This window comes from Rhipicephalus sanguineus, chromosome 1 (genome assembly GCF_013339695.2).
Source record: "Rhipicephalus sanguineus isolate Rsan-2018 chromosome 1, BIME_Rsan_1.4, whole genome shotgun sequence".
NCBI lineage: Eukaryota > Metazoa > Arthropoda > Arachnida > Ixodida > Ixodidae > Rhipicephalus > Rhipicephalus sanguineus.
In genome coordinates, this window is record NC_051176.1 from 85,846,403 (window position 1) to 85,874,400 (window position 27,998).

At 47.6% G+C, this 27,998-nt stretch overlaps 1 protein-coding gene across 1 annotated transcript in view; it reads right to left on the reverse strand.

Annotated features, from left to right (window-relative positions):
- Positions 1–1,293: 1,293 nt before the first annotated feature.
- LOC119393566 (CCN family member 2) overlaps positions 1,294–27,998 on the reverse strand; it is a 76,970-nt gene continuing 50,265 nt past the window's right edge. The window contains exons 2-5 of the mRNA XM_037660672.2: positions 15,292–15,526; positions 11,145–11,378; positions 10,024–10,241; positions 1,294–3,043 (exon numbers count right to left, since the gene is read on the reverse strand). Coding sequence (XP_037516600.1) covers positions 2,795–3,043; positions 10,024–10,241; positions 11,145–11,378; positions 15,292–15,526 — 936 coding nt within the window. The 3' untranslated portion in view covers positions 1,294–2,794. The remainder of the gene's footprint in view (positions 3,044–10,023; positions 10,242–11,144; positions 11,379–15,291; positions 15,527–27,998) is intronic.

Consider the following 27,998-nt stretch of genomic DNA (forward strand, 5'->3'; position numbering starts at 1 on the left):
TGCTCACGCACACGCTGCCCAGCCTAGCCATTTCCACAGCCTCCATAATTTCTCGTGTCAGCTGGTCCCGATGACGCTTGACAACCGCACAATGCCGATACTCTGGAACGCAGCCACAGTCGCGGCAGTGGATACCAAGGTGGCCAGATACCGTCGTAGAAACGCTGTAAGCGTGTTCTTTCAGACGCTCATTGAGACACCGGCCAGTTTGGCCGATGTACTGCTTGCCAGAAGACAGTGGTAATGGATACACCACGCCTTCAGCGCATGGAACAAACTTATTCCGATGCTTGGTTCTGCAAGCGCGGGTTTTTCGGTTATCAGGGTTGACGACCCTGTACAAGCTAGCCAACTTCTCAGGGGTTGAGAATACCACATCAACCTGCCGTCTGCCGGCTAGTCTCTTCAATTGAAGAGCCACACCATGGATGTAAGGAATGACGACAAAAATCTATTTTGTCTGATCCATTTCCACTAGTTTGAGCGAGCGTCCCTGGGCTCATTTTTATTTCCTGCAGCAGACACTCAGCAACGGCTGCCATTACGTAAGAAGGGAATCCAGCGTTGTTGAAGCGTTCCGCCTGCATATTATAGCTGCACTTGTGGTAGCAGGACTTTCGCAGAGCGTGCAGCGAAGCATAATAACAGCAATTGTTGGGGTTTAACGTCCCAAAACCGCGATTTGATTATTAGAGACGCCGTAGTGGAGGGCTCCGGAAATATCGACCATCTGGTGTTTTTTAACGTGCACCTAAATCTTAGTACACGGGCCTCATTCATTTTCTCCTCCATCGAAAATGCCGCCGCCGCGGCCGGGATTCGATCCCGCCACCTGCGGGTCAGCAGTCGAGCACCATAACCACTAGACCACCGTGGCGGGTCATGCGCGAAGCAAGCCTTCGCTATTGCCCTTTTTGACAATTTTAAGAGTGAGCAGACTCAAAGGGAGCAATGGCTTACTAGCTCGTTGCGGAGTGTCTGCTGAAGGAAATAAAAATGAGCCCAGGGACTTTCATTTGTCAGCTGCCCACAAAGATAGGCCCCGAATGCCGCTACATGTACCACACTTTGTGACACGGATGGTAAAAATATATGAATGGACTCGCGCAAAAGAACTTTTGCTAAATTCCCTCCCTGGTCACATTTGCGGCACCAGCTTTGCTGCGCCAGCGGAACCAACAACAGCCTTACCTGCCTGTGTTCCACACGTTGAGACCACGCTTAGTTGACAAGCTAACTTGCAGTCCAGGAATAATGGTTCCATGCAGAGGACAAATGAAGCAGTGACAAGAGATATCATCGTTTTTATTGAACCGACGTGCGGCTTCGCGTAATACCAATCTACTACTCTCTTTTTTTATTCAAAAAAAAAAAGATGCGATTTCAAATTCAACAGCAAAATAACGCCACTACCTTAACGTTGTAAGGAACAAGAACGTTTTTTCTCACAGCGTAATGATATTACATGGTCCTCGGTATTTCGTTTGCCGTCGTCACGTATCAACTTCACGTCAACAAGTAATGGGGAAAACTGATGCTTCCGTGTGTTTTTCAGCATCAGTTTCCCGCTGAAATATGGTGTATTATATAGAGGATCGCGCTTTCGTAAAGTCGAAGCGCTTGTGGTAGGCATAAGTTCTCAGAAGCATTCGCCAGGCTCTACACCTTCTATATGGTACGTTATACAGTACTGGCATTTACAAGCCACGTCACGCAGTCACATACTTTAGGCATGTCACGCATTTTGTGTTCCATCACCTTGCTTCTTGAACTGCCGCTTGAGAAACAGCCTTTGGCGAAAGAGCTTCCACGAATCACCAATACGCGCCAACACAGTGTTTTTCGCCAACTTTCTGCACTCACAGTTGAGAATTACGAACAGTGTTTAAGCGAGTACAGTGGCTTTCAACACTTGCCGAAAATGTCGTGTTAAAGCAGCCGTCCGTCTAAATGTTATGGTTCCTGTGCCACAGGTTCAGCCTCCGGATCAGAAAAATAAAGAAGCACTGATTCGCTCACACGCGTCAGAGGTTTTAACGAGGCGCGGCTGACCCATAAGAGCGGATGACTAGTAATGCGTCCTTTCGAAGGATCAGGAACCTGTCCTTCGTTGATATTTGATAAGTATCGCAGCACACACGTTATACTTGCCAGAGGCGCAGAAAATAAAACCGGTGCGATATGTCCGTTGTTTTTGTTCAGACGTATAGCGCAACTTTCACTGAGTGCGTCGTCAAATTCGAGGCAGTGCGCGTGTGGCGGGACGCTTTCGTAAGCTGACCAGCATGCGTATACCGCCAGTGGTATCGTTTGAAACGTTCACCACATTCACACGTGCACCAAACACTCTAGCATTGTGCAGTCCACTGACACTATTCGCAGGGCGTCGACAAAGCAGCTGAGGGCAGTGCGTCTGCGATGACGGTGCGACATAACAAAAGCGCCAACCAACACTGTCCGTGCTAAAGTTCGGTGTTTACAGTTGTTGGCCGCACTGCTGATCACTGTTCCGATAGCAGTTGACGACACGAGGCTCTTTATTCGCGTTCACACGAGGAGTCCCCGCCCACCCGGGCGCAGGATAACAAGATAGAAGTGCCCCAAAGAAAATGGCGCTCGTCGTGAGGGAAGGAGATGTGAGTGCAAGGGGCGCCTGGGTGCGCCAGCACTTGGGCTTGCTTGGGGGACAGTCACCGAAGTGCGGCTTTCCTCCTGGCGACGCACTGAGGACAAGCGACGTGTATTCCAGGGGCAGCTGAAGGAGGGAATGGGGGAGATGGCGCCGATGCGTTCGCTAGCACTTGGGCTTGCAACGGCAGCGCACGATGGTCATGACGTCCTTGTGGCGCGTCACCCAGTCTCCGTCTTCGAAGCAGTGGAAGGGCAGCGTGGTGGTCGTGGTGAGCACCGGAAAACAGCACCGGCGTCCCGGGCAGCTGCCGCAGTACTTGGGCGTCTGCGGCGTCACCGAGGTGCAGTTGGCGCCGTCTGTCAGCGGCGCGGCGCACGAGGCCCGGACGGTGGCACGGCATAAGTGGTTCCTCTGTTCGCATCGTGGCAAGTGGATTTCGCAGTGGGGATTGTATCAGAGGAAGGGGAGGAAGGGATCGAGAAAAAGAAAGCCACAAAGAGGTTAGCCGAATGAAGGACGAAACGAAAACAAGAAAGGGCAACTTGCCGATGTTAGCATTATAACAAGTAACCCATAGCTAGGTCTACGAATTTTCAGAGAGACAAAATAGGCAGGTAACTGAGTCACGTGTGGCTTTTTCTCGATTTTATATTCTGAGAAAGCTGTATCCCTATAGTGCAGTTGCTCTGTAGTTGTTACCGTTTCACAACCTTCAAGTATCTCTAAACCACCTAGAACAGTACTTTCATAGTGATTGACCGTGTATAGCAGAGTCTATTATGGCTTGAAGCACGCCGTGGTGGCTGAGCACGTAAGGTGTCGCGTTGTTAAGCTAGAGGACGCGATATCGGTATCCGGCCACGGCGACCGCATTTAGATAGCGGTGAAATGCGAATAACACTGGTACGCGTAGATTTAGTTCACGTTAAAGCACCCCATGTGGTAGAAATTAATCCGTAGCCCCTCACTGTGGCGTGCCTCATAATCATATCGTGGTTGTGTCATGGAAAACTCCAGCAATCATTATTTTCATGGCTTTACCGCTTGATCGATTTTATTTTTTTCCTTTGACTTTTGCGTATCTCTGCGCAAGCGAACAACTAGCCTGCGGTTGTTTCTGCTAGTTGTTTTTTATTTGTGCTTCGTACTGTTGCATTGGTATGCTAAACCGTAGCATCCACGATATAAAAGGACACCAAACACACACAAAAAAGGTAGCTCTTATTCAAGGACAAACAATAAAAGGCAAGAACAGCAAGTACGGATAGGATACCCTTCTCTCTTTAGATGGAATTCGAAATGGTGTTAGTGGAACTCCGGGCGTGAAATGCTGGGGAAAACACTGATCGTATGCACTGATAACATATGAAATACGAGTTAGTGCTTACCATCATATGTAACTCATATGGGACATGAGTTATCATCCCTATAGCATAGCGAAGCCTTGTATCAAAATAAACAATAAGAGACACTGCAGTACCCCTCCCCCCACCCCCCCTGAGGGAAATAGCTGTTATTTTTTTTTTGCTTTTGTACGCAGAATCACCTGAAGCAAGGATATTGCGCGGGATATTAATTCAACTACGTCATATGCCTACAGCGTCTCGATCGCACGCAGAGAATTGGTTCATTGTAATCATGCAATGAAAATTCAAAAGTTACATACACTAGGCTCATTTTGCCTATTACGAAACTACGCAAGAAATAATTATTTCGCTACTGCCTCTCGCTAATACCTAATGTTCGTGGACATTCCGTGGATTTCATCCTGCACTTCAGGTCACTTAGCGCTGGCCGTCAATGTAGCGGTAAAAAAATATATAACTAAGGATTTAACTCTGCCTGTATGTCTTGCGAAATTTATCGATCCTGCGGCAGTCTAGCGATAACAAGTCCTGAAGCTCTCACATTGCCATTATTCATGGCTGGAAAGATCGAGGCGCAGGCCTTTTTCTGTTTGTTTTTTTTTTTCGCCCACGCGTACACGGAGGCAACATTTATTGATTGACACTAACGTCAGATCGATCATTTCGCAAGGTCGTGTTTAGCCGCTCTGCAGCCGCTATCTTTAACAAAGTGCAGGCGCCGCAGAAATCTGTACTTTAACTGTTATTTAGAAGAAAGCCATCAATTTACTTCCTAAAAGCTTAATCTATTGAGTCATATATACGTTACGAGGCGCAGAATTACACAAGAATCTGCATGCTACATGGTAATTGAGGCACGGTATATGCATCCGCCTGCCTTCGTCGGTTATACGCGTGTAGCTTATTGTTAGTCTACTTCTTATAGTACTGTCCTCCGCGGTGGTATAGCAGTTACGGTGCTGGGCTGCTGACCCGAAGGTCGCGGTTTCGATTCCGGCCACCGCGGTCGCATTTTGATGGAGGCGAAATGGTAGAGGCCCGTGTACTTAGATTTAGGTGCACGTTAAAGAACACCAGATGGTCGAAATTTCAGGAGCCCTCCACTACGGCGTCTCTCATAATCATATTGTGGTTTTGGGACGTAAAACCCCAGATATTATTATCTTATAGTACTGCTTGTCATGAAAAGTTCTGTATGAGACCATGTAACGTTTTATATGCTCATCAAAAAGATCCAGAGCTCCACCATTCGCGCCAACTGCGCATTTTTTATGCACACTCTAGAATACCACTCAATAGTTAGTGTTGGCATGAAAATGTATCGTGGCAACCGTGTCTTGTAACAATTCTGGGCCCATATTCAAGAGCGCTTTTACGCTGGAACCGCTCGTCACAGTAGAAAATGTCAGCGAATGCTCATGTCAAGCATGCTTTTACAGGCCTCGACTCTAAAGGAGGGACCACGCGGCTCATTACTGGCGCTTCTGCATTGTTTATTCAGCTCCGAATGAATCTCGCAAAACGACTGTAAATAGAGGATACTCCCGAAGCTATAAGTTCAACTCCGTTTTTCAGGCAGAAGACACTCGCAATATGAAGGAAGAAACCAACAGCAGAGAGCTTTTTTTTTTTCGCTTCTGATTTGCCACAAAGTAATAAGGTTATTTTAGCCCTTATTTCCTCGTTGTACTGTACGGCGGCGCGGGCTCGTACGACGAGCGTATTTTGCACGAATATACAACGGTGGCCGCCGCACCGCATAGGCGCGCTTCCATCGTTCGGTGCCACCGCCGACGATAACATCAGCCGGTAATCGCCGACCGAGAGCAATTGCAGCTACTGCTACAGTATATATCCTCGCGAACCACCGTGGCGATTCACTTCCAGCGCCACCCGACTCGCCGTTTCTTTTCATGGCGCCATTCCCCGCGTCTCCTCTCGCGGCAGTTACGTCGATTTTCCTTCTCGCTCACTCGTGCGTTCCGACGTATCAATCGAAATATTACCTCCGCATCCCCGCACTCAATCCCCACTGGAGCCATTATGCCACACGGCAGTCGCCGTTTTGCCGCTCGCAGATGTGCGCGCGCGGATGTCGCTTTACGCAAGAGACGGCCGACGCGGACGGCACCGATAGTAGTAGGCCCCTCTGTACAGGAGCCTAAGCTCCGAGCTCGCTTCTGTTGATGCCATTGTGTCTATAGCGTTTCCGAGCAATAAAAACGGCCGCGTAGCTGCGAAACGGTTGTGAATATGCCACTTACCGCCCTTCTTTCTATAGTCCCGCGTTTATGTTCTTTTTTTCTTGCGCAGAATATTGCGCATCTTTAACGCGTGGACTCGAAGTGCGTTGTGAAAGAACTAAAGAGTTGTTGCGCCTCTTACGGACAACCGGGCTTAGAGACAGGCTTGAAGCAGCGTTGTATTCTCAATTCCCATTTGTTGTGCCTTTTTTTGTAGCGTTCCTTTTATATTTCTTTTATTCCCATTCCCCCCTTCCCCAGCGCAGGGTGGCCAGCCGGTCCACCATCTGGCTAACGTCCCTTTCTTTCCGTCTGCTTCTTCCAATCACACACGCACGCATGCGTACGAGCACGCGGTTATTGAGCACGTGGTTATTGTTCTACGAGATGAGGTTAATTTAAAAAAACAACAATTATAGCCTTTTACCTGTCAAAACTGCGACCTAATTATGAGGCACACTGAAGCGGAAGACGTACTCCGGATTGGTTTTGATCGCCCTATATGATTCATCGACGTCCGCCTAGCTAAATCTCAATGCACGAGCATTTTTGCATTTATCTCCTATCGAAATCAGCCGCTGCGGCCTGGATCGAGCTCGCGACGTCGATCTCAGCAGCACAGTCAGAGCCATTAAACTACAACGGAAGGTGATATAGCCTGGTTACATCCGCGCGGATGAACAACGTACGAGTTCGAGTTAGCTGGCACTCCATAATTCACCAGCTTTACGCGCGACCAATTTCCCACGAAGGACGACATAGACGTGGACGGGCCCGTGTCTGTGTCGTCCTTCAAAATTTTCTAGCACTTAACGCTGGGGCCGTGGATCGTTCTTTTTTTTTCCCTACAGCTCACAATGAAGAATTTAAAAGAATTCACAGGTTCCCTTATGCGTTCACCTAAGATGACTCGAAGGCGAAAGCCATCTTCTTTTTCCTCTCAGTCGATGTATTGATCCTGCCCCGCCACCCTCCGAAAGCTTTGTGCACCAAGAGTGGGTTTGCACGGCCTCCAGGATCGGTGGCACATCACCTGGTTTTACACTGCCTCCGTGATCGGCCCACCTTTGACCAAGCTACGATGTCATGTGATGACGTCAATATGTGATGTTAGGCCACGTGCCAGTCAAAGTGACGTCATGATGACGTCATGACAACGTCACACATTTTTGCAATCTGTGACGTCGTTGTTACGTCATATGGTGACGTCATAGCGGGATTATAATGATTTTTTGCATCACTCGTGTTCTCGCCGGCGGTGCGGGACGCAGACGCGAAACCGGAAGCACGGGTGACTAAAGATGATGTCACGAATTTCATACTATTTTAACGTATTTGGGTCACTTTGGCTCAATAAAAGTTCTACAAGCTTCTCGAGTCTTAACTAAGACATCTCTTCTAATTTAACGCATGCACTAAACAAATAAACTACGGTCGCGCATACGCCCATCGCAATAGATAATCCAATAACGAGCGCGTGCGCTGTCTACAACATCCAGCGTTCAGCCAGCGGTCTTCTGTTTATTGTTATTGATATTTAGGTTTAACATGCCTCCTCAAACAGCACATATGGCTTCTTCGCTGCGTGAGGTAACTTACTAATACAGTTCATCTTATTTTCGAGTTAAGTGTCCCTTAACTTTTCGCAGATAATATTACATTTGGCGTCGCAAGTACGCGTCATTTATCGCTGCCAAACGGCCAAACATTGGACAGCTCTAAAGAAAAACACACCTGCAATTCTAACAACTTGTTGTAAGGCGAGTGTAGTACATACGTTTCCATTGGAAGTGAATACAGCTGCCAAACGATCAGACTCGAAATATCCTATAGGTTGGTCGTGTCTGCGTGCAGGGGTGACTCTATGGGGTCTGACTTCACGCTTTATGTAGCAGCGTTCAGTAATGGATTCCGCCTTGTCTTTTCTCAACGTCTCCTTCTCTCACTTTCGCATCAGTCGCTGGAACAGTCGGTGGCGTTAATAATTTACCGGGGCTCGTCCTACCGCGCCATCGGAGAGCACAAGGGGGCGCACAAAGGGGTCGGGCAATTCCGTATTCACGACAAGCGCGACGCCGCCAGACGCGTTTATTATTGACCGCCAGTTGCATTATTTCCTCGAGATATACGCATCCACACAGCACTGCGCAGTTGTGGGAGTAAACGTCGCCTCTCCTACATCTCAGCTGCATCTGACTTCAGCAGACAATGCAACGCGCGTAGGAAAGCTACTGACCCCCATTATTGATTTCCTTCGCAACAGGATATCACGACATCAACGTTGACCGGTTTCGTGTTTATTGCAACGGGCAAACAGAAACAGAGGGACCGTAGCAAGCGTTTTTTTTTTCTTCTTTTTCGCTAAATTGTAACTTCCTGCAATAACCGTACACAGTGTATTTTTTTTTTTAACAACACAGATCCTTTTTGTAGGAATCCTATGACAATAAGGCTCCAGCCGTTTTCGCATATGAACTCTAAGTCGAGGCGCAAGTACGTTGCTGCAGTTAAAATGACACCGAAACAACTAATTAACGAAAGCTCGTTAATTCACTTTTTTAATTATTGACTTCAGGGCAGCTGTTTACATCGTCGTTATGCCAATTTATTACATACCCATTTTTTTAGAAATTACAAAAGTTGCACTTAATTTGAGATATTCATAATCGAGTTTTAATGGCGATATCGATCGCGCCTAGCATACAAGAAACGCGACGACCCTGTTACGTCATACCGGAGTTTCACGTGGCAAGGCTCGGCTATAAATCGAATAAAGCCAGCAGGATTCTGGCCGTATACCACCTCTGCGAAAGAGAAACAATCGTGATTGCCCTTCCCCTCCTCCTCCCTCTTCTTTTGTCCCATTCAATATAGGCGCTGTTTCTTCACATAATTACGCACCAACACACTCGAGTTAGTACACTATATCGAAGACATCATTTTAGATGCGAAGTATCTTATGGCGGAGTTCAATCCGGTGGTAGTGGTGGTGGTGGCGTGCGGCGTGACCAGCCTTACTGCGCATGCGCTTACCCTCACCACTTATCCTCTCCCCTTCCCCTCTCCACTTTCCCTCTCCCTCTCCACCCCCACTTTCCAATTTCTCCCTCTCCACATTCTCTCCCTTTCCCCTCCACTTTCCCTCTCCCCTCCCCTTTCCACTCTTCCTCTGAAACGCGGGCTAGACATGCCGAAATTCTCTCCTGCGCAACGGCGCGATGAGCACAGCGCATGCGCGTCCCCTCCCCCTCTCTCTCCATTCCTACGCTGCCCCCCTCTCGCACGCCTGTCGACCGCGTTCCCCGCTCGCCCTGTGAGAATTAACGGCCAGGCTAGAGGGAAGACAAGACGCGCGTAGGGTTCCTCTTCGCGTTCCACGACGCGAGGTCGGTAGCATGCCCAACGAACGCCAACGGAACGCGATCGTGCAAGTGCTCCGGCTTCGCATCGCCTCATAATCCCCTTTAGCGGGAAATGGTGTAATTTTTTTCTAGGATACCTTAAGAAGCAACTTGGCAATAATCGAGTTCGCTTTAATTTAACAGTGAAACTAAACTTCTGACAAGTAGTGGAATTTTGTTGGTCATCACTGAGCGACTGCAGATTGTTAGCGTTCTAACTGTTCTATTCTTCAGGTAGAGTAGATACAGGCACTTTCGACCAGGCTAATACCGTCTATATTCCATTTTATTGTGGCTCGTAGTGCTCTAGCCTATTTACGGCTTTCCGTGGGAGCCGAGTGCCGGCATATGCCGGTCGAAATTGGGCGCTCATCGCTCACCCTGGTCCTGTGGCGTGATCCCGAGGCACCGGCCATTCCGGCAGCGTCCCGGCCACTGCATGGTCTCACGTTGCAGATGCGCGTCTCGTTGCGACTGCGGCACTGGCCCAGGTGGAAGTCCGTGACCATTCGAAGGGACGTCCCCACGCCGCACGTGGCCGAGCAGGGGCTCCAGTCACCCGCGTGCCGCTCGCACGAGGCGCGGGCGAGAGCCAGCGCTGCAACCAGGGCATATAGCGCGCATGCATTGCACGTATTGCGCAGATCGAGACAATCAAGGCCGTCACGCATCTTTTCGCTAACATGCACGTCTCTATGGCACCATAGCACCATGCGTGACATACACCCGTCGGCCGAAAACGAAACGCTACGACGGAACAGCGTAGTGAAATGTAGATAGTGCGTTACATAGTTGTTCTGAACGCACAGTCGGCGTCAAAAGTGAGAGACCACTAGGTCTGACAAAACTATGGATTTCCCAGCAATTTGTGACTGCAATCGGTCGAACTGCACAGTATACATGTTGTTAGCACGTTCTAGACTAGGCCGGAAATGGTAATTCAAAGCTGCATGCCGAAGCAGCAGGAATATTCAGCTTTTTCTTGTGCCTCGTGGTCTCTAATCCTTTCACGATGACTGTACATTCGGCTCGCTGCCTTAGGAAGCTGACATTCGCACTGATCGGGCAAGTTTCTTCCAGACAGTAGTGCAAGCAAAATGTTTACGGATGGCAAACAAGATTCAGTAGAGGTCATATAGACCACCCGGATCTTTATTGTCACTTCCGTTGTTCTCCTTTGGAGGATGTTTTAGCGTACAGAAGCTTCTTATAGACGGAAGTTTTGTGCAGCGCACTATTCAAGGGTTTTCCTCGCTTCGTATTTACTTTGTGCTATGCAGCTTTATGTCATTTCCGTTCCAGATATTTGCAGAGAGACCGACGTAGGAAGGAGATGTGGTTCGTTTCATTTAATCCCGTAACGCGCAGTATATAGGAATACGCTAAAGAATAAACATTAACGCAAATGCATGCCCTTCCACGGGCCACTGGCAACATTTTTTTAGACAACAATAAGTACGTGACATGCATTGAGAGATGAAGTAGGGGGCATTCAACTCACGCTGCTTCATCATGTCGTTGTCGCACAGCCACTCGCGACAGCAGTTTCCGCGCAGCCGGACGAGCCTGGCGTTGCGGCATTCAGCCGACGGGCGCACTCCTTCGTGGGGACAGAGCGAGACGCAGCCGTAGGTGCCGTTCTGGCACGAGCACTGGGTGCGGCAGTCCAGCTTGAAGGTGGCACCGTCCTTGTACTGGCCAAGGCCTTCCACTTGGCACGATTGGCCCTGCACCACTGTGGGACAACGCCAGGCACAACGGAAAGGACGTGAACGGCCAGCACTACCCGGCCGGTTCCGCGGAGATTTTCTTTCGGTAGATTAGGTTCGTTATCGGACCGGCGAAATTGCTGTAATCTCATACGTAAGCACGATTGACCAGTATATGTACTCACGAAGTGTTACTGGTTGCACCTCAACTACGTAAATGATATAAAAGGGCGACGCGCACAGAGACAAGATCAGTACACGTGGTGCGTCATCTTATGCGTCCCTGGTGTTATATTAACATTTTCAGCATGGTTAATGAAAGTATACACACTTTGTTCACTAAATATCCACGATGATTAGATTTCTTTCGCCAGTAGAAAACTTATGGAGGGCTCAGGATATGTAGACAACAGATGCTTGCAGACCATGGGAGGCATAAATGAGTCGGGAGTTATAATTTGTAACATTTAATTTATGCTTGAACGCTTTCCAACGGGAGCAGTGAAGCGAAATTTTAAGCTTCGCGCGGGATTTATCATGTAATCGACTTCCGCGGACGATTTTGTCAGTCTGTAAATAATAAAAAGAAGCCCAGATCCTACGTACTGTGGGAATGGGTGAGCCCAAAGCTTTCATGACCCAGCAAGACAAACTGAGGCATTACGACAACGGACGAGCCGTAGGTTTCAATCATGAGTGCGTCTTTTAGCCACCGTGGCAAATCTTGCAGAGCCAGTGGAAGATTTACTAAGCATTAAAACATGTTGAATCCCACTTCACGACTTTGCAGCATGCGCCAAAGTACAATGAGAGAGACACGGCGAATCTTGGCGGGACCCCCTGTATAGTATAGTTAGTGGCTAGGCTTCAGTTGCTGAGCTCAAGGGCGTGGGTTCCGATTCCCGACATGGCAGCCGCACTTCGATGGGGGAGAAGTGCAAAAACGCACGTGTGCTTGGATTTAGCTGCACGTACTACGCGTGGACAAGTTTAATCCCCACTACGGCGTGCCTTAAAATCATTTCACGGTTTTCGCACATAAAACCCAAGAATTCGATCACATACGGCAACGAACACATTCCCTCACTGCTCTTTTCAACGCAAATATTCTCTGGCGCCCATGTTTCCTACCTAGAGTGCGCGATGTTCTTGCATGGGTGTCGCGAGGATAATGGCGATGACAGATATTTGCCGATTTTATATCGCTGCGTCATTGGTGTATAAAAGAAACTGGTGAACGCGCATGTGCTACTGCTCACCCGTGCTACGCAACGGATCGCACGAGCCGATCTTCTCAAACAGCTCGTTGACGCTGGCCCGTCAGAATTATATACGCGCCATCGTGGTCCAGTGGTTAGAGCGTGTTTAGTGTGTCGAATTTATTCCATTACATTTTACTGTAATTCATTGCGTGATTGAAAATATTTTATGTCTGATGATTTTTTAACACGAAAGTGTTTTATGCCGGGGCCCACCAAGACTTCAGTGACGTATTTCCGCCACGGAAACGACGTAGAAAAAATTTACACGATCAGATTACAAAGAAAAAAAAGTTCCGTCAACGGGCATCGAACCCACGACCGCTCGGTGCGCAGCAACAGACGCAGGGCACGCTATCCACTGCGCCACGGCCACAGACTCTAGACGCTTTACAAACACGCTTTCTATATCTACCATTCTCCCGGTCAGCGGGGTGGTGTTGGCCTCTGGGAGCGGTAAAGTAAAGTAATTCGTCATTACAGTGGCCTCCGCGATTAACACCTGCAACGCGTTACACGTCCGTCCCATTCGGCGCGTTTTCAATATAAGTTCAATTTTGTCAATGCCTTAACACACCGCGAGGTGGCGATCTTAGCGCAAGCGTCGTAAAAGCGTCGGCCTCGCTCATAGCATCACGCTAATCCAAACCAAAAATAGCTCTGCGACGCGCGCCTGCCTCGCCTGTCTGTTACACCGCGTTCCCCGATCACGCGCTCGCCCCGAGAAAAATTGCGGCCGGGGGTGGCAAGACGCGCTTTGCGTTTCCCTCTAGTCCGGCCGTGGTGTTCAATCACGTTTAACGTGCCGCGGGATGGCGACCAAGTTCTGCGTCCAATATGCGACGCTCTTCTTGCTATCACACCTCGTTCTCTGAATACGCTTTCACCGTTAACTCTTACAGCTACCGCAAGGTTTTGTGTAATCATTTAACATGGACGTCAGTCGTCGGAATGGAGATGTACCACCAATCATCAAAGTGGGTGCATCTACGTTAAACAGTGCTATAGCTGCCAGACATCAATGTGCATTGTGCAAACTCTCTTATATCAATGTACCGTAAACGTTCAGTTACTTCTGTAAGGGCAAGCTTTACTGTCGTGTTATTCCGATTACTATGACGGAGGGATCAACCATGTTTTTTTTTCTGCTGTCAATTACTCGTTACATGCCCAAAGGAAACTCAACGCCAATTTCTCGAAATGAGACTTTCTTGTTTAAGCCACCCCCTCCCCCCTCCGCATTTCTCGATTGTTAGAATATTCTTTTTTCCTTTTTACTCAAACAAAACAGCTGCAAGAGCGAAGGAAGGTGTGTGGTCTTGGAATGAATTAAACATTCGCAATAATAATACGATGGTAGAAACCATCGCTTCTGCTTAGTGAATAGGCCTGTGCATACTAATGAAATGGAAATTGCTACCGCATTAATTAGCGTACACGATTGAGAGTTCCTGCTGTTCTGTGTGTCCGATGTTTTGCCTCCCGCAGTTCTTTCCAACAGAAAGATCCCATCTGGCCAGGCTAAATATTGTCGTTTTCCGAGATTTATGCAGCGCACACACACGCACAGCACGAGCAAGAGCGCTTTCAGGGAGCGATGTGGCGCCTGTAAAGAATCCCATTGAACTTCCTCCTTTTGTTGCGGACATATACTCACAATTGCGTCACATCTATATGAAGCGGCGCGCGCATATGTTCGCGCTTGTGCACTTTCGTTTGAGTAAACGCGCGAGAAGTGACTTGGTTGCCGCATTTAAGTTACATATAGGCTTAAGCTGCCTTGAATGCAAACTCCTTTTGTTTAGTGTTTATACATGTTTTATGTTACTTTGCGCAACGTTGAAGAGATGAGAATTCGTTGAAAGGCGAGTGTCTATGAAGCCAACGTTTCGACGACGGGTCCTGTTTTCGGAAAATTGGCTAAAGCGACATTTCCTGTTCGACGATTTTCAACATAACCTGAAGCTTCCATCTTCCACTGAACTTGTTTCGTTCGCATTCGTAAAGTGCTGAATGGCACATTTTATCAGTCCTCCGAAGATGGGGAGACAAGATGATAACGCACGAATGCAGCGATAACCTATTAAAAAGTTATATAGTAATGCCAAATTAGTAGAACAGCTATCTCTCACGTAGACCCCCACGCGTGTCGGATTGACAGGTGTCGCCTCTTGCCTGGCCATGCACAGATAACTAAGTGTCTCTACTTTCTTTTCCACAGCTCTGCACTTTTTTTCAGTCGTTTGTCGGCGTTCGTGTTGCCCTGACTTCTCTCTTGTGTCCGTGTTTGCACGCCTACTGTCTTTTATCACAAATCCCTACCAACTAGCTCAGCTTTCTGTCATTATAAGTAGGTTTTTTACTTTTTCTCTTTCTTTTTCTAAAGTCATATTCGTGTGAGTATAGATAAAGCTTTACTGTTTGCTTTGGGGGATTCTTGTAAAATTGTATAATTTATCGAGCGACAGGGCTTAATACTTATAATTTCTGGGTTATTGCGTGCAAAAGCCACGAAATGAATATGAGGCGCGCCTTAACGGGGCACTCGAGGTAAATTTTTTATGACCACCTGGGGACGTTTATAACGCGCGCGTAAGTTTAAGTACACGCAGGTGTTCCCGCATCTCGCCACCCTTACAACAGCCCAAGCATTGCACAAGACGAGATTGCGCCACCATACCCTTGCATGTGCCGACCGAGGCGTTTCTGTCGGGGTAAACGCAGTGCAGCTGCCGGCGGGCATCGCACAGCTGAACGGCGTCGCAGGTGTCTCCTTGCTGTCGTGCACAGATGCTGCAGCAATTGCAGCCGTCACGCACCAGGCTCACGCCCTCGGGGCAGCGGGCCGATTCGCTGCCGCCTTCGTGCGGCCCGCTGCTGCTACACCGGCACGATGGGCCGCACTGCACTGCGCCCTGCATACAGACCGTTTATTGCTGTTTACAAACAGAGACAACGGCAGCCTTCCCGTTCATTTGCAGAGAAGTTGAACGTGGGCAAAAGAACTGAAATAAGTAAAATGCAATGACGAACCGACAAAGCGGGATACGGCAAATTTCCGACAGTTTTTATTTGCAGCTAATCACGAATCTGCAATGACTATTTCGACGTATATAATACGGAAAATAACTACCTGTGCCTGAGGCATGTGAAACGCGTATCGCTTATTTGAAAATGCAGAAGGTGGCGTCTCCGTATATTGAACCAATACGGTTTTCTTGCTTCTGAAATTATAAGAGCATAAGGAGACGCGGGCGGAAGCTTCTTCGGCTACACTGTTCCACAAACACGCGCGCGCGAACGCACGCCCACACGCACGCACACACACAGGCACACACACACACACATATATATACACGGAGATAGAGAGGCAGATGCAACATATGTGTAGTTCACGTCAAGTGCTCTAGACAAGTGTTCGCGCCGACACGGGATGCTAGAGCTGCAGTTCGTGCACCTGCTGTGTCTTCTGATGGGAAGTCAGCTGTTATGTGTGCCTGCAAACTTCAAGCACGGATGTGCACATAAGCGCATCGTATCTTCGGTTCCCATCTTTATTGCCCTCTCCAGATTCCCCTGGAGGCGCGGAGCCGTGCCCCCGTTCACTGTACAGAGCTTCACGCTATTTGATGGACGCGCATCAAAACACGCTGCTGACGCGTCCATCATCGAGCGTGAAGCCCTGTACAATGCGGTGATGAACGAACGCAGCCGTGTATCGACTAAAGAACGCTTGGAAGCGCTGGAATAGCCGCGCACGAGCGCGCGTCTATTTTATATTTGGCGTGTTTCGCACGCTTTTGTTCTTTCTCGAAAAAAAAAAAACAACCAGGCAGATTTCAGCAAAAAATAAATGCTTGATTCTGGGGTTATTTCAGATGACGTACAACATAAAGTTAATATTTTACCGATTCGAGCAAGAATAAAAAAGTTTGATAATTAAAGTCAATTAATTCATTAGCGCTTCGTCATGAAAAAAATACAGGTTGTATGTACACACGACTACCACTAATATGCATTAGGTAGAACTTTCCTAGAGCGCGTGGTTTTATTTTTTAATCTTAGTCTGAGTTAGCCGGGACAGCCGGTATATAAATGTGTGTACATGATGAAGACGGCATTCACAGTATGTAGTCTCCTGATGCAGAGCTCCTTGCATGTCGACGAGCGCCAGCACGTAGTCACCGCTCGTTTACGTAGTACATGGCAGCAGCGCTTGGCCGTTTTCAAGCAATGCTTATCGAAACCGAGCTCCCGAGTTCCTTTTTCGAATGTCTGCGTTGGCGATACCCTTCGGGTGGGAGCCATTTACCTATATCGACGTGTTTTGAATTTTTTATCTCAATTCTTGCCCGAGATTTCTCACCGTGTTCCGGATCGATAAGTATATGATGTACCTCAACTTCGGTGCGACGTAGCGTGCATTACGAAGACTCATCGGAACCCATCCTCTCAATGTACAACTGTAAGAAACAAGAAAAAAAGCTTCGTTTCCTCTCATTCACTTCGGCTGGCTTCGCCAGTTCTGTGTTCCACAGGCGACGATAAACAGCGAGCTTTCTCACACGGAAGTGCATATACGTCGGTGCTTTATAAAATTCATAGTGGAAAAAATCGAAAGTGTAATAGAAGATCAAAAAATCGAAGTGATTTTTTAGTTTGTTTGTTTTTTCGCCTCTCAGCCAGGAATCCTTCGCTCCGGCCTCCATATACGACCAATAAATTTGTGGCTTCGCTTATACGGTTTGTATGCGCGTGTCGTGGTAGACTTGGCGTGCTGGAAACCGGTGGTGCTGATGAGGGTGACGCCAAGGGTGCAGTCACGTTATGGGCAATATATATCTATGCATTTGTGCCGTCGACGTCTTACACTTTTGCTACACTTTTACACTTTAAAATGGCAAAGGACACAGGAAATGGGAGAGAGGGAGAAATACGAAGACGGAGAGGCAGGAAGGCTAAGCAACAGCGTGCATAAGTAAGCCAATCTGCGTTCCGCTATCACTTGCATCTATAAGTACGCACTGATACTATACACTTGTGATGCAGTACTGCACCTGTAATCCGTATAGTGCAGTACAATACAGTACAGTACATGTATACAGTGTAGCTAGACAAGTATACACGACCCAGGGACATACATATTTAGCGTGTAATGGTCAAAGCCAATCGAGTAAATGGCTATGTCACGTTTCTACGATGTCTTACGACGGCGCAACTCTTATGCATAGGCGAGGCGAAAACGAGCGCAAAAGGGTTGATCACAGCGCAATCAACATAGCGCGGTACGTAGCCTTCTTGCAGCCGTAGCAACGAGGTAATCACATTTCAGCGGAACGATTTCCCGAAGGCAATCTGCGCGCACAAAGCTTCCGCACGCAAAATACGTGTTCAGAATTCCGAACTGCGTCAGCACTTGTCTCTTCTGTGTCACGACTCGCGAACTATTCGCGGAAACTTTTCTTCCTTATCAGTGCGTTCATTCTTTTTGTATCGCTGTGGTTTTTCTTCTCAGTGTTTCGTTTTCTGTTTTTTTTTTTCGTAGCGCATCAGAGCAGCCGGCGCTGCTGTGTGTATTTGATGCGCCAGCATCTTCTCTATCGCCTGCGCTCCGTTCAGTGAGACATAGCGACAAAGTACTTGTGTTTTTCTCCTTTCGTCATTTCGCGCTCTTTCTATTGAGACCACGTCCCTTACGTAAACACGGATGAACTCCCAATGGTTCAGCGAAGCAACATTCATCCTAAGGCATACGTTCCGAGCAAAATAATGTAACTTTCACTTCTAATAGTATTCAGTCTTTGGCCCACTGACAACAACAACATCAACAACAAAAAAAGGTATGCGCACGCTTTTCTTTAGCTCTGCGCTCGAGCGGTTGTACAGTGAGTCGACATCGAGGACGCTATTCTCGACGTTTCCGCTGCTCTCTTTTGAACAGCTCACTGCATTTCGCTTTCAGTCGCCGGGGACGCGTGCACGGGTTCTGATAAGCGTGCAATTTGCCGGGAATCCGTTTACGCCGTAGCGTAACAGGCTCCGCGAAATTGTGAAAGGCGGCTCGGAAGTAAGTCAGTGTTTCTTATTTCTTAAATATTTGGTTAGTTTGTTTACAGAACGAGAAAGATTTTTTGGGGGAAATGCCGTCCTCGACTAAGCGACTTGTATAGGTGTTGCTGCGCTCTTGGCGGGCAAAACCAGCGCGCGGGGGTATGCAGGAGCGTGTATTAGCAACACTGCGCCGAAGCTTTCATTCCGCGAAATGGGAAAAGTGCACGCCTCGTTGTACTGTACAGCTTGCCGCGTTCAGTACTGCCAGTGAGCGAGAAGCGTTGCTTGGCGCACAATCCATTCAAAAGCGTTTATCTTACTTTTTGTGTTTACGCTGTGGCGGCGCAGCACCGCACCAAGCCAGTAATCTGAGAAAAGATTTTTGCGCCTAAACAGAAAAAAAAACACGAAATGCAATCTGATGAAACGAACAAGAGTGTTCCATTGAAACGACAAACATTGCTTTTTTTTTTAGAACGTACAGCTCTACGGTACAAAAAATGCCGTTTTTTTTTCGCCAGACATTTTGACGTGGCAAGAAAGTTTACGCGTCTGTTTAATCTTTTATGCACTGACAGCGTTGCGCACACAGCGTTGACAAAGTAGCGCGAACGCAAGTGACACAGTCGTGCTAGTACGAGCACCCTTATCGGTGCGCAAATGCGGATCGATTCAGGACAAAGGGATTTACAAGCTTGCTGTCCAGTGTAAACACTGCGAAAACTCCGCATGTCTCATGCGAACATGACTTGGAGCGAAAAGCCACGGGACTTTTGTCGTACAAAATGTCCCGTAACCAGCCCGGGCGCCTCGGGGCTCGAGGCGCGTTCAGTTCATCTTTGCGGCATTCGCGTGGCTAAAGTAATAAAAAAAGCGGCGTTCGCGTAATATCAAGTCTATAGTAAGATAGCCACACCAATTGGCTTTCGCCTTCGAATCGTCTTAGGCAACCGTAAAAAGAACCCTTGCGAGTTTTTTATCTTTTTCAGCCTCCATTTCTACTTAACTTTGCTTGTCCGCCGCGGTGGTACAGTGGTTACGGTGCTCGGTTGCTGACCTGAAATTCGCGGGTTTCATTCCGGCCACGGCGGTCGCATTTCGATGGAGTCAAAACGCTAGAAAGCCCATGTAGTGTGCGATTTCAGTGCACGTTAATATATTTCCGGAGCCCCCCACTATGGCGTGCCTCATAATCACATTGAAGTTTTGGCACGTAATGCTTCAGATATAATACATTATATGTATTTTATTTTGCTGGCCATCGCGGGCTCGGATCGCCACGCGGAGGAGCACGCATAGCGCCAGTATTGAACGGCGCCTACATAGAGAGGGAGCGCAAGCTGACATGACACAGCACTGACACCGACAGCGGCGCCGTGAATGTAGCCACCCTAAGCTAGTCCTTGGTCCCCGTACGCCGAGGCGGCCAAGAAGTGGCTGCTGTCCTGTCACCCCGCTGCAGGCGCATTGTGGCAGTGGAACATGTGTTCACGGATAAGAAGGAATTCGATTAGGCAACGACGGAGACAACGAAGGGCTCGTCCGGGTCCGCTGGCAGTGCATCTCGCGCGGGCTTCCCCTTAGGCCCTCAGCCCTGCGCTGCGAGTCGGGTACGCTACAGTTATTCTGTATGTTCGTGGTGACACGATTGGCCGCACTAACAATAAGTGGCCGCGTTAATAAACGGAGTAGGAAACAGTGTGTCCCTACGCCAACAACGCTACCGCTTTGTTTATACGGCGATACTTCTAGCGCAACGGTATCGTTTATATTTCTAGCTGTAACTCGGTGATTCCAACAGATATAGAGGCCGAGGAAAGCATAGGGGGCATAATTTGTAGCGTGTAATTGAAGAGTAGTAATTATGTTACGAATGGAAAATGAGTTAATCTGTTGTATCTAAAAAACAAAACGGGCCGGTCGATTCATTTCTCCAGATAGCTGCAATTCTGGGGCCCGCACTGTCGAAGCTTTTCATTAGAAAGTGGCAGGCCGGCTTCGGTAAGAAAATAAGTGCCGAAGGCGCACCATGTGAAGAGTAAATACGTGAGTACTATCAGAGAACGGCTGTGACGCCAACTTTATAAAATGGTAATGTGAGTAGGAAAGTCGAGGCCAGAACGTGATTTCGACAACCGATGTTCCTGCAATATCCGTAGGAGTCTAATAGGACAATAGAAGACAAAACAGCTCTGTGAAGCTAGCAGGGCGTGATTATACCTCGCCGGTTTCGAATCACGCGTCGGCAGCAGAGTCTGAAACATGCGCCTCGAGTGTATGTATAATCACACGATCGAGTCTTGAATTTTGTGCTATACTACACATTGCAGCGATACATTTCATTTTTCATTCATTCTGCCCGTAGTTGCTGTCTCGGACGTCACAGCGCCGACATTATCGACGCGATTTGCGGCTTCCACTTGACGTAACGAATGGTATACAGTAAAACCTAAAGTCAGTCCGAAGTCATATTTGCCGAGTTTAGCCATGTCATTTTCTATTCTCTTCTGATTCATTTCTTTTACAGGGAGCCGTGTTTCTTTCGCTGCAATTCTTTCGCGGTCGCATCTGATTTGATGAGTACTCATTTCATTTTCCATTCGCGATTTCTACGATACCGCGCTGCGAGTGCGGCCGATTGACCGACTGTGGCGATTAACGGTAATGTTGCGTCAACGGACGCTTTCATGAAGGGCGCAAAGCGTTCATCTAAAAGAATTGCTGTAGTTACAAGATGTTGGCTTTTTCAGCTTCATTCACTAGCAATGATGTTTTTTTTTGTTTAATATTATTTTCTCATCATTAACATAACCGAATGGTCGTTATAGGCGATAATGGAGGCAAGAGCAAGTAGCCAAGGGTCAACATAGGAGAGAAAGAAAAAGAGAGAGAAAGACAGTTCGATTAAAAATCATGATCTTGCTGCAGTGTTTCGGAAATCCGAAACAAGTCTGCCATGAGAAAGTCCTGACCTTAATTAGCTTTCAATTAGTCTTTGAGAGAAGTTTAGCAGTCCGAATTTCGAAACGTAACTCGCTAAAGTGCGCAAATATATGTAATCGAGAAACAAGGACTTAAAATGAAGGAAGAAGCCATGAAAGCTGGCGACGAATTGGAAGCGCACAATCAGAGCCACAAAAATGAATGTGAAAGGAAGACAGTAAATTTGATTAAAATAATTCAAGCAAAACTATCCAAGGACTCCATGGGTGAAGTGAGTAAGAACTTGCACGACTGTGCGAAAGACCGTGCATCGGGTTTTTGATGTCTATACAACTAGAAACTCAAGGGGCTAAAACACACAGCAACGAATATTAGCGACTGCGTGAAGCATCTGCGATAACTACTTCTCAACTGTCGTGGTTACCTGGAGCTAAACATTCAGATAAAAATAAAACGGCGTGTTTACCAAAGTCGAAGCGAAAGAATGCGATTAAGGTAAACGTGCACTATACATATATGCGTATATCACACTGAAATATTGGGACATTGAAAGTCTCACAAGGTTGCATTACAAAACTATTTACGATATTTTCTTTGTTTCATTGTCAGACCATGCTTTTTCGAGAAGCCTGTATTTATTTTAGTGTCAACTTTTTTTTGTAATATTTTTTTTGTGTGTGTGCGCGCATGAAATCCGTGTTGTCAACTTTTGCTTCGACGATGCTTTCTTTTACTGCCGCCAATATAGGAACACGCAGACGCGAACACTCAGAGGCGCACAATCATAATGGTCACATTTCTGGTTGTCGAACTTTGAGTGTCCTTATCTTTGTACTCGTCGTTATAGACCCAATCGACAATGGGTCAATATGGGTTAATTCGAAAAGCATCTGGTTGACTACCCTATGCTGGGGGAAATGGGAATAGAGAGATGAGGAAGCTTACAGTATACAATTCACGCTTACACCTCTGTCGCACTCTTATCGCAGTGCAACCAAATCAAGATATTGTTTTGTAAACTTCGGCAACTAACATTCTGCTGGCTTGGAAGCATCCATGTTGAATGTCACCGATGACCCTAAGCGGCGTGGTGTCATTGGAGCCGTACATTCTATTTATATAGTATTATACCCGTAAAAACCACGCTATCAGATGGGAGATCCCGGACATGCTGCTGCTTATGGTGGAATCTTAATTTCCGACTATATTGCGCTAACTAAGCCCCCTACTACTATTTTACCTGCTCTGAAATTCTTGCATCTTGTCTCACCGCAACATACGCGTCAGAGCATTTACTGATATTTTCCATCTTTTCTTCCCCTCTCTCTCTATCATCTTTATACGCCCCTTTCCTAATCCCCCAGCATAGGGTAGCCAACCGGGCATGTGCCTGGTTAACCTCCCTGCCTTCTCTCTTGTTTTCTTCCTTCCTTCCTTCCTTCCTTCCTTCCTTCCTTCCTTCCTTCCTTGTCTCATCGGGAGCGTCATCATGACACTTTTCTCGCGACTCGCTACTACGCTCTGGAGGCGTCAAATTACTCTTTCTTTGTCCAAGATGTCCATATACATACCGAGACCTCAGGTACGCCAAGATCATGCGAAGTCACCGAAGGACACCTTATCGTGGAAAGCCAATTCGTGTGTGCTGGGACGGTCGGTAGAGCATGTTGGCGTTACCAGTCTCTTAAAAATAAAAGACATGAGCCGTCCAGCCTTCTCCCGGTAGACTCGTGTACCACAAAGGTCCGCTCCACTCGAGCCCGCGTAGCCTCGCCTTCGGAGGAGAAAACCCGATTCATTCATAATGCCATCCTGCGAGAAAAGTTTGGCGCGCAGAAATGCGGGGGTACGAGCCATGTGGGGTGCGTAAATAAGGTATGCGAGGAGGCACCCGAACGCCGTGGCGACCGAGCCGGCACAGCGAGAAACTCTTGCCAGCCGGCTCTCGGGAGCTCGCAAAGGTAAAACGGCTAGTCTCCGTTAAACGCAGATATAGGAAGCTGCGGGCCAGGAAAACCTGTTGAAAGTCGGCGGCTCCCTCACTGTATCGCGGGCAACGGAGTTGGCAATGTATACTTGCACCCTCCCCCCCCCCTTGTTTTGTTACAGTTGTTGTTGACGTGCCGAGCAACGCGCAACAACCGACGCCTATACGCTACGAGGGCGAGCGAGCTTTGTTGGTAATTAATCGCGAGTTTGCCGGGAAAGTGTGGAAGGGGGCGCGGGAACTGCATATAGGAGCGACTCAGCTAGCTTCCCGGTTGACGCCGTTCTTCCGGAAGGGACGCGGAGGAGTAAAACAAGGAAGGAAACGACGCGTTGATGGCGAAGAAGGCTGCCGAGAGCGAGAGAAAAAAAACAGCGAAAGAGATCAGGCCTACGGCGGAAGGGAGCCTCTGAAAGGATGGACCGATTAGAGTGGGAGGGAATGAAGGGGCGATATGAATCCTGCTTCCGGTGTCTGTATAGCCTGCGCATTTTGCTCCCTCCCATCCCATCCTTCCCAGACTTTAACGTCTCCTGAACCGTCCAACCCTTCAACAACCCCTGCTTCCGTCATGGAACGGAGGAGGAAACGGAAGAAGCAGAGGAAACGCGTCTTTCTCCTACCGGCATATATATAATTCCCCGTCTCCTCCTTATAACCAGCAGATGTCTGTGTGGACGTATTAGGCGCTTGTGGCGTTGTGGTTCTCCTTCCTTCTTTCCATCTTTATTTACTTTTCCCTGCGACGCCTTTTGTCCGATCCGTTCGTTTTACGGACCGTCACGCAAAATGCCTCGCCAACCGAAAAGGAGTCGTATGCTCCATCGGTGCTTTCACCTTTCTTTTCCTCGCGACATACAATTATGTATAGCCGTTGACGAACTCGTATAAAGCGGAATATAGCTCGCCGACCAAGCCAACTTGTATAAACTGTATCTTGACGAATGATGAAACATTTGCGCACGCATTTTGATGTAAATAGATATATCACATTGCGGGGTTGGGTATACTGATACTACGAAAATCGCGCGTTTGAATTCTGCTGTTGGGCGGACTTTCCATGCATACGTTTGTGGGACGAAGCAACTACGACAGCGTTCGCGAATTCTTCTGCCAGGGAGGAACCTCCTCCTCGTTCCGTGTAGGTATTACTTCTAGGTCTTTGTGAGTTCCGGTGGAATTGTCGTGCATGTAAAAACCGCATCTTGAGCATTTATATTGTATAAAGGTTCATTTCGCTTGATGCTATTATTCTATTCTCATCATACACATTTCGCGGCCGACAAATCCCGGTAGCAAGGTGCGCAGAAAGGGCGTTTGCACCCCTCAGGAAGCGCGAAAATAATAGCATTACCATAGAATCGTCACGTTATGCCGACCTCCGAAGCAGGCGCCCATTCACTTAACTGTGTGCAAATGAACGCAAAAAAATATAAACGATGAGTGAATATCCTGCGGTGCGCGGCACCCATCGCGTTTCGAAGGACCAAATAAATTTGTTTTCAATTCAATTCAAATGAACATCGACTGTTAATTATCTTTCTACACCGAGGCTAGGCGTTTGACGAATTTGTACAAGGCCAACGAACTTTTAATTATAACCCCGGACACACACACACACACACACACACACACACACACACACACACACACACACACACACACACACACACACACACACACACACACACACCACACACACACACACACACACACACACACACACACGCACACACACACACACACCACACACACCACACACAACACACACACACACACACACACACACACACACACACACACACACACACACACACACACACACACACACACACAGAGTAATTCATAATGTTTCGTTTGGGTGTATAGATTCAGGACACCACCAGCACTTTCGCATTGTGTATCTCAAAGGCGGTGCTTTTCCACGGGCCGAGGAGGTGCCCGCAGTTCCAATCTAAAGCCGCGTTGCAAATGTAGTGCTGTCTTTAGAATCTGCCTCTCTGAGTAATAACGGGAACACTCACGCAGGAGGTGTTTTAAGACCTCCCAAGTATTACATGTTGAGCTCACTGGAGAGTCCAACTGTCTTATCCTATAGGTTACATAGCTAGCGCCGAGCCTGATCCGGCGAATGCTTGTTTCGACTTGCTTGGCTAATTTTACAGGACAGGTTTATATTGCAGAGCTACAAGACAGGTCTATATTGTGCGGCGGTGCATACTGGTTACTTGCGTCACACCATTACGATCGCCACAGATTCCAAGTAAACGCAGACACCAGAGTCGTTGCATCTGTTCTTGAGAAAAAAAATATCAGTTTTTAAATGCGAAGCATTTCTTAGCGAACTTCTGCGACTTTGAGCGTATCTATCTATCTATCTATCTATCTATCTATCTATCTATCTATCTATCTATCTATCTATCTATCTATCTATCTATCTATCTATCTATCTATCTATCTATCTATCTATCTATCTATCTATCTATCTATCTATCTATCTATCTAGCCGCCTACGACTTTGCGCTCTCCTGGTCGTTTGGTTAATCGAATGTACACCAAAATTGGTATGGCGCAACATGACTGTATGGCGAACATAAATAACAAGTCATAACATGAAAATCATGACAGGCATGTCATGTACAGCATGATTTACATGCCACGCTCATGGTGCTCTGGCGGCCGTTTCGTTAGCTTTATATACACCAAAATTGGTATCTTGCGACGTGACTGTGTAAAGAACATAAATAACACGAGTTAACATGAAAACCATGACATGCATGTCATGTACAGCATGACTTACGTGCCACGCTCATGGGGCGTTGGCGGCCGTTTCGCTAGCTTGATCTACGCCGAAACTGGTATTGCGCTACGTGACTGTGTGACCAACATAAAAACACGAGTTAACATGAAAATCATGACACGCATGTCATGTACAACATGACTTACGTGCCACGCTCATGGAGCGCTGGCGGCTGTTTCGCTAGCTTGATCAATCCTGAAATTGGTATTGCGCGACCTGACTGTGTGACGAACGTAAAAACACGAGTTAATATGAAGATCATGACACGCATGTCATGTACAGCATGACTTAAGTGCCACGCTCATGGGGTGCTGGCGGGCGTTGCGCTGGATCTATCTACCGCAAAATTGCTATTGCGCGACGTGACTGTGTGACGAACAAAAAAACGAGTTAACATAATATTCATGACACGCATGTCATGTACAGCATGACTTACGTGCCACGCTCATGGTGCGCTGGCGGCCGTTTCGCTAGCTTGATATACACCAAAATTGGTATCTTGCGACGTGACTGTGTGACGAACATAAATTACGCGAGTTAACATGAAAATCATGACACGTATGTCATGTACAGCATGACTTACGTACACGATCATGGTGCGCTGGCTGCCGTTTCGCTAGCTAGATCTACCACGAAGTTGGTATTGCGCGACGTTACTGTGTGACGAACATAAATAATAGGAGTTAACATGAAAACCATGAAACGCATTTTCCTCAATGACATACAAGAAGATGTATGCAGCTCTTTGCTGGCTGCTTCGCATTACATCGATTCCCAAAATGCGTGGGATCTGCCGGCTTTTTCAGATATAGTATCCTCTGCGGCTCTGGCGGCGGAGGCAGCAGGAACATTGCCTTGGGTACCCGAGAGAGCTGGTAGCCAGCGTAGTACAACGACGAAGTGAAATTCACGAGCATTATTACTTAGGCGCCTGATGTTCAAGACTATTGTTCATGCGCACGCGGCAGTTTCAGATATTGCAGTGCCGTTCGTGAGTCGGAGAATATCACCCAAATGCGGGTCTAAGATGAAAACTAGTGAACTAAACGCGTACAAAAGAAAGAAGAATTGCAGAGGAAGGTGCTGTTCTTGTTCCTCGAAAAATCGTCCTACACCTAGATCACCTCTAAGGCCCGCTCTTACAGCCTTGATTATAGGTCATCTCGCTGAATGCACGGTATACAGCAACAATAACAATGATGTTAGTTTAGCTAACTCCTTTCAGTGTAGGCAGGAGCTACGGAGGTAGCTATATTGTGTATATCGTGTTGGTGCAATTTAGGTGCATAGCTTCGTTGGCGCAGCTTTTATAATACCTTAAACGAGTCCAACGAAAAAGACCAGCAACCGTAGAACTTGCTTGCGCGTATGGTTATTGCTCGGGATGCTTTTTATCGAAACAGAACGGGGGCCTGCATGTATGCTGTTCACTGGAAAGTTGCCATCCAGTTTCACTCAGCGAGGGAAGATAGGGAGAGCTCGCTGGTCTGCAATGTTATGACGTGACGCTTCCTGCAATCCTTTATTGCCTCTGTTGCAGTAGCTTAGATCGGTTACTCTATACCAGTGTATTATTATTTAACTCAAGGAAACGCCGTGAAATGGC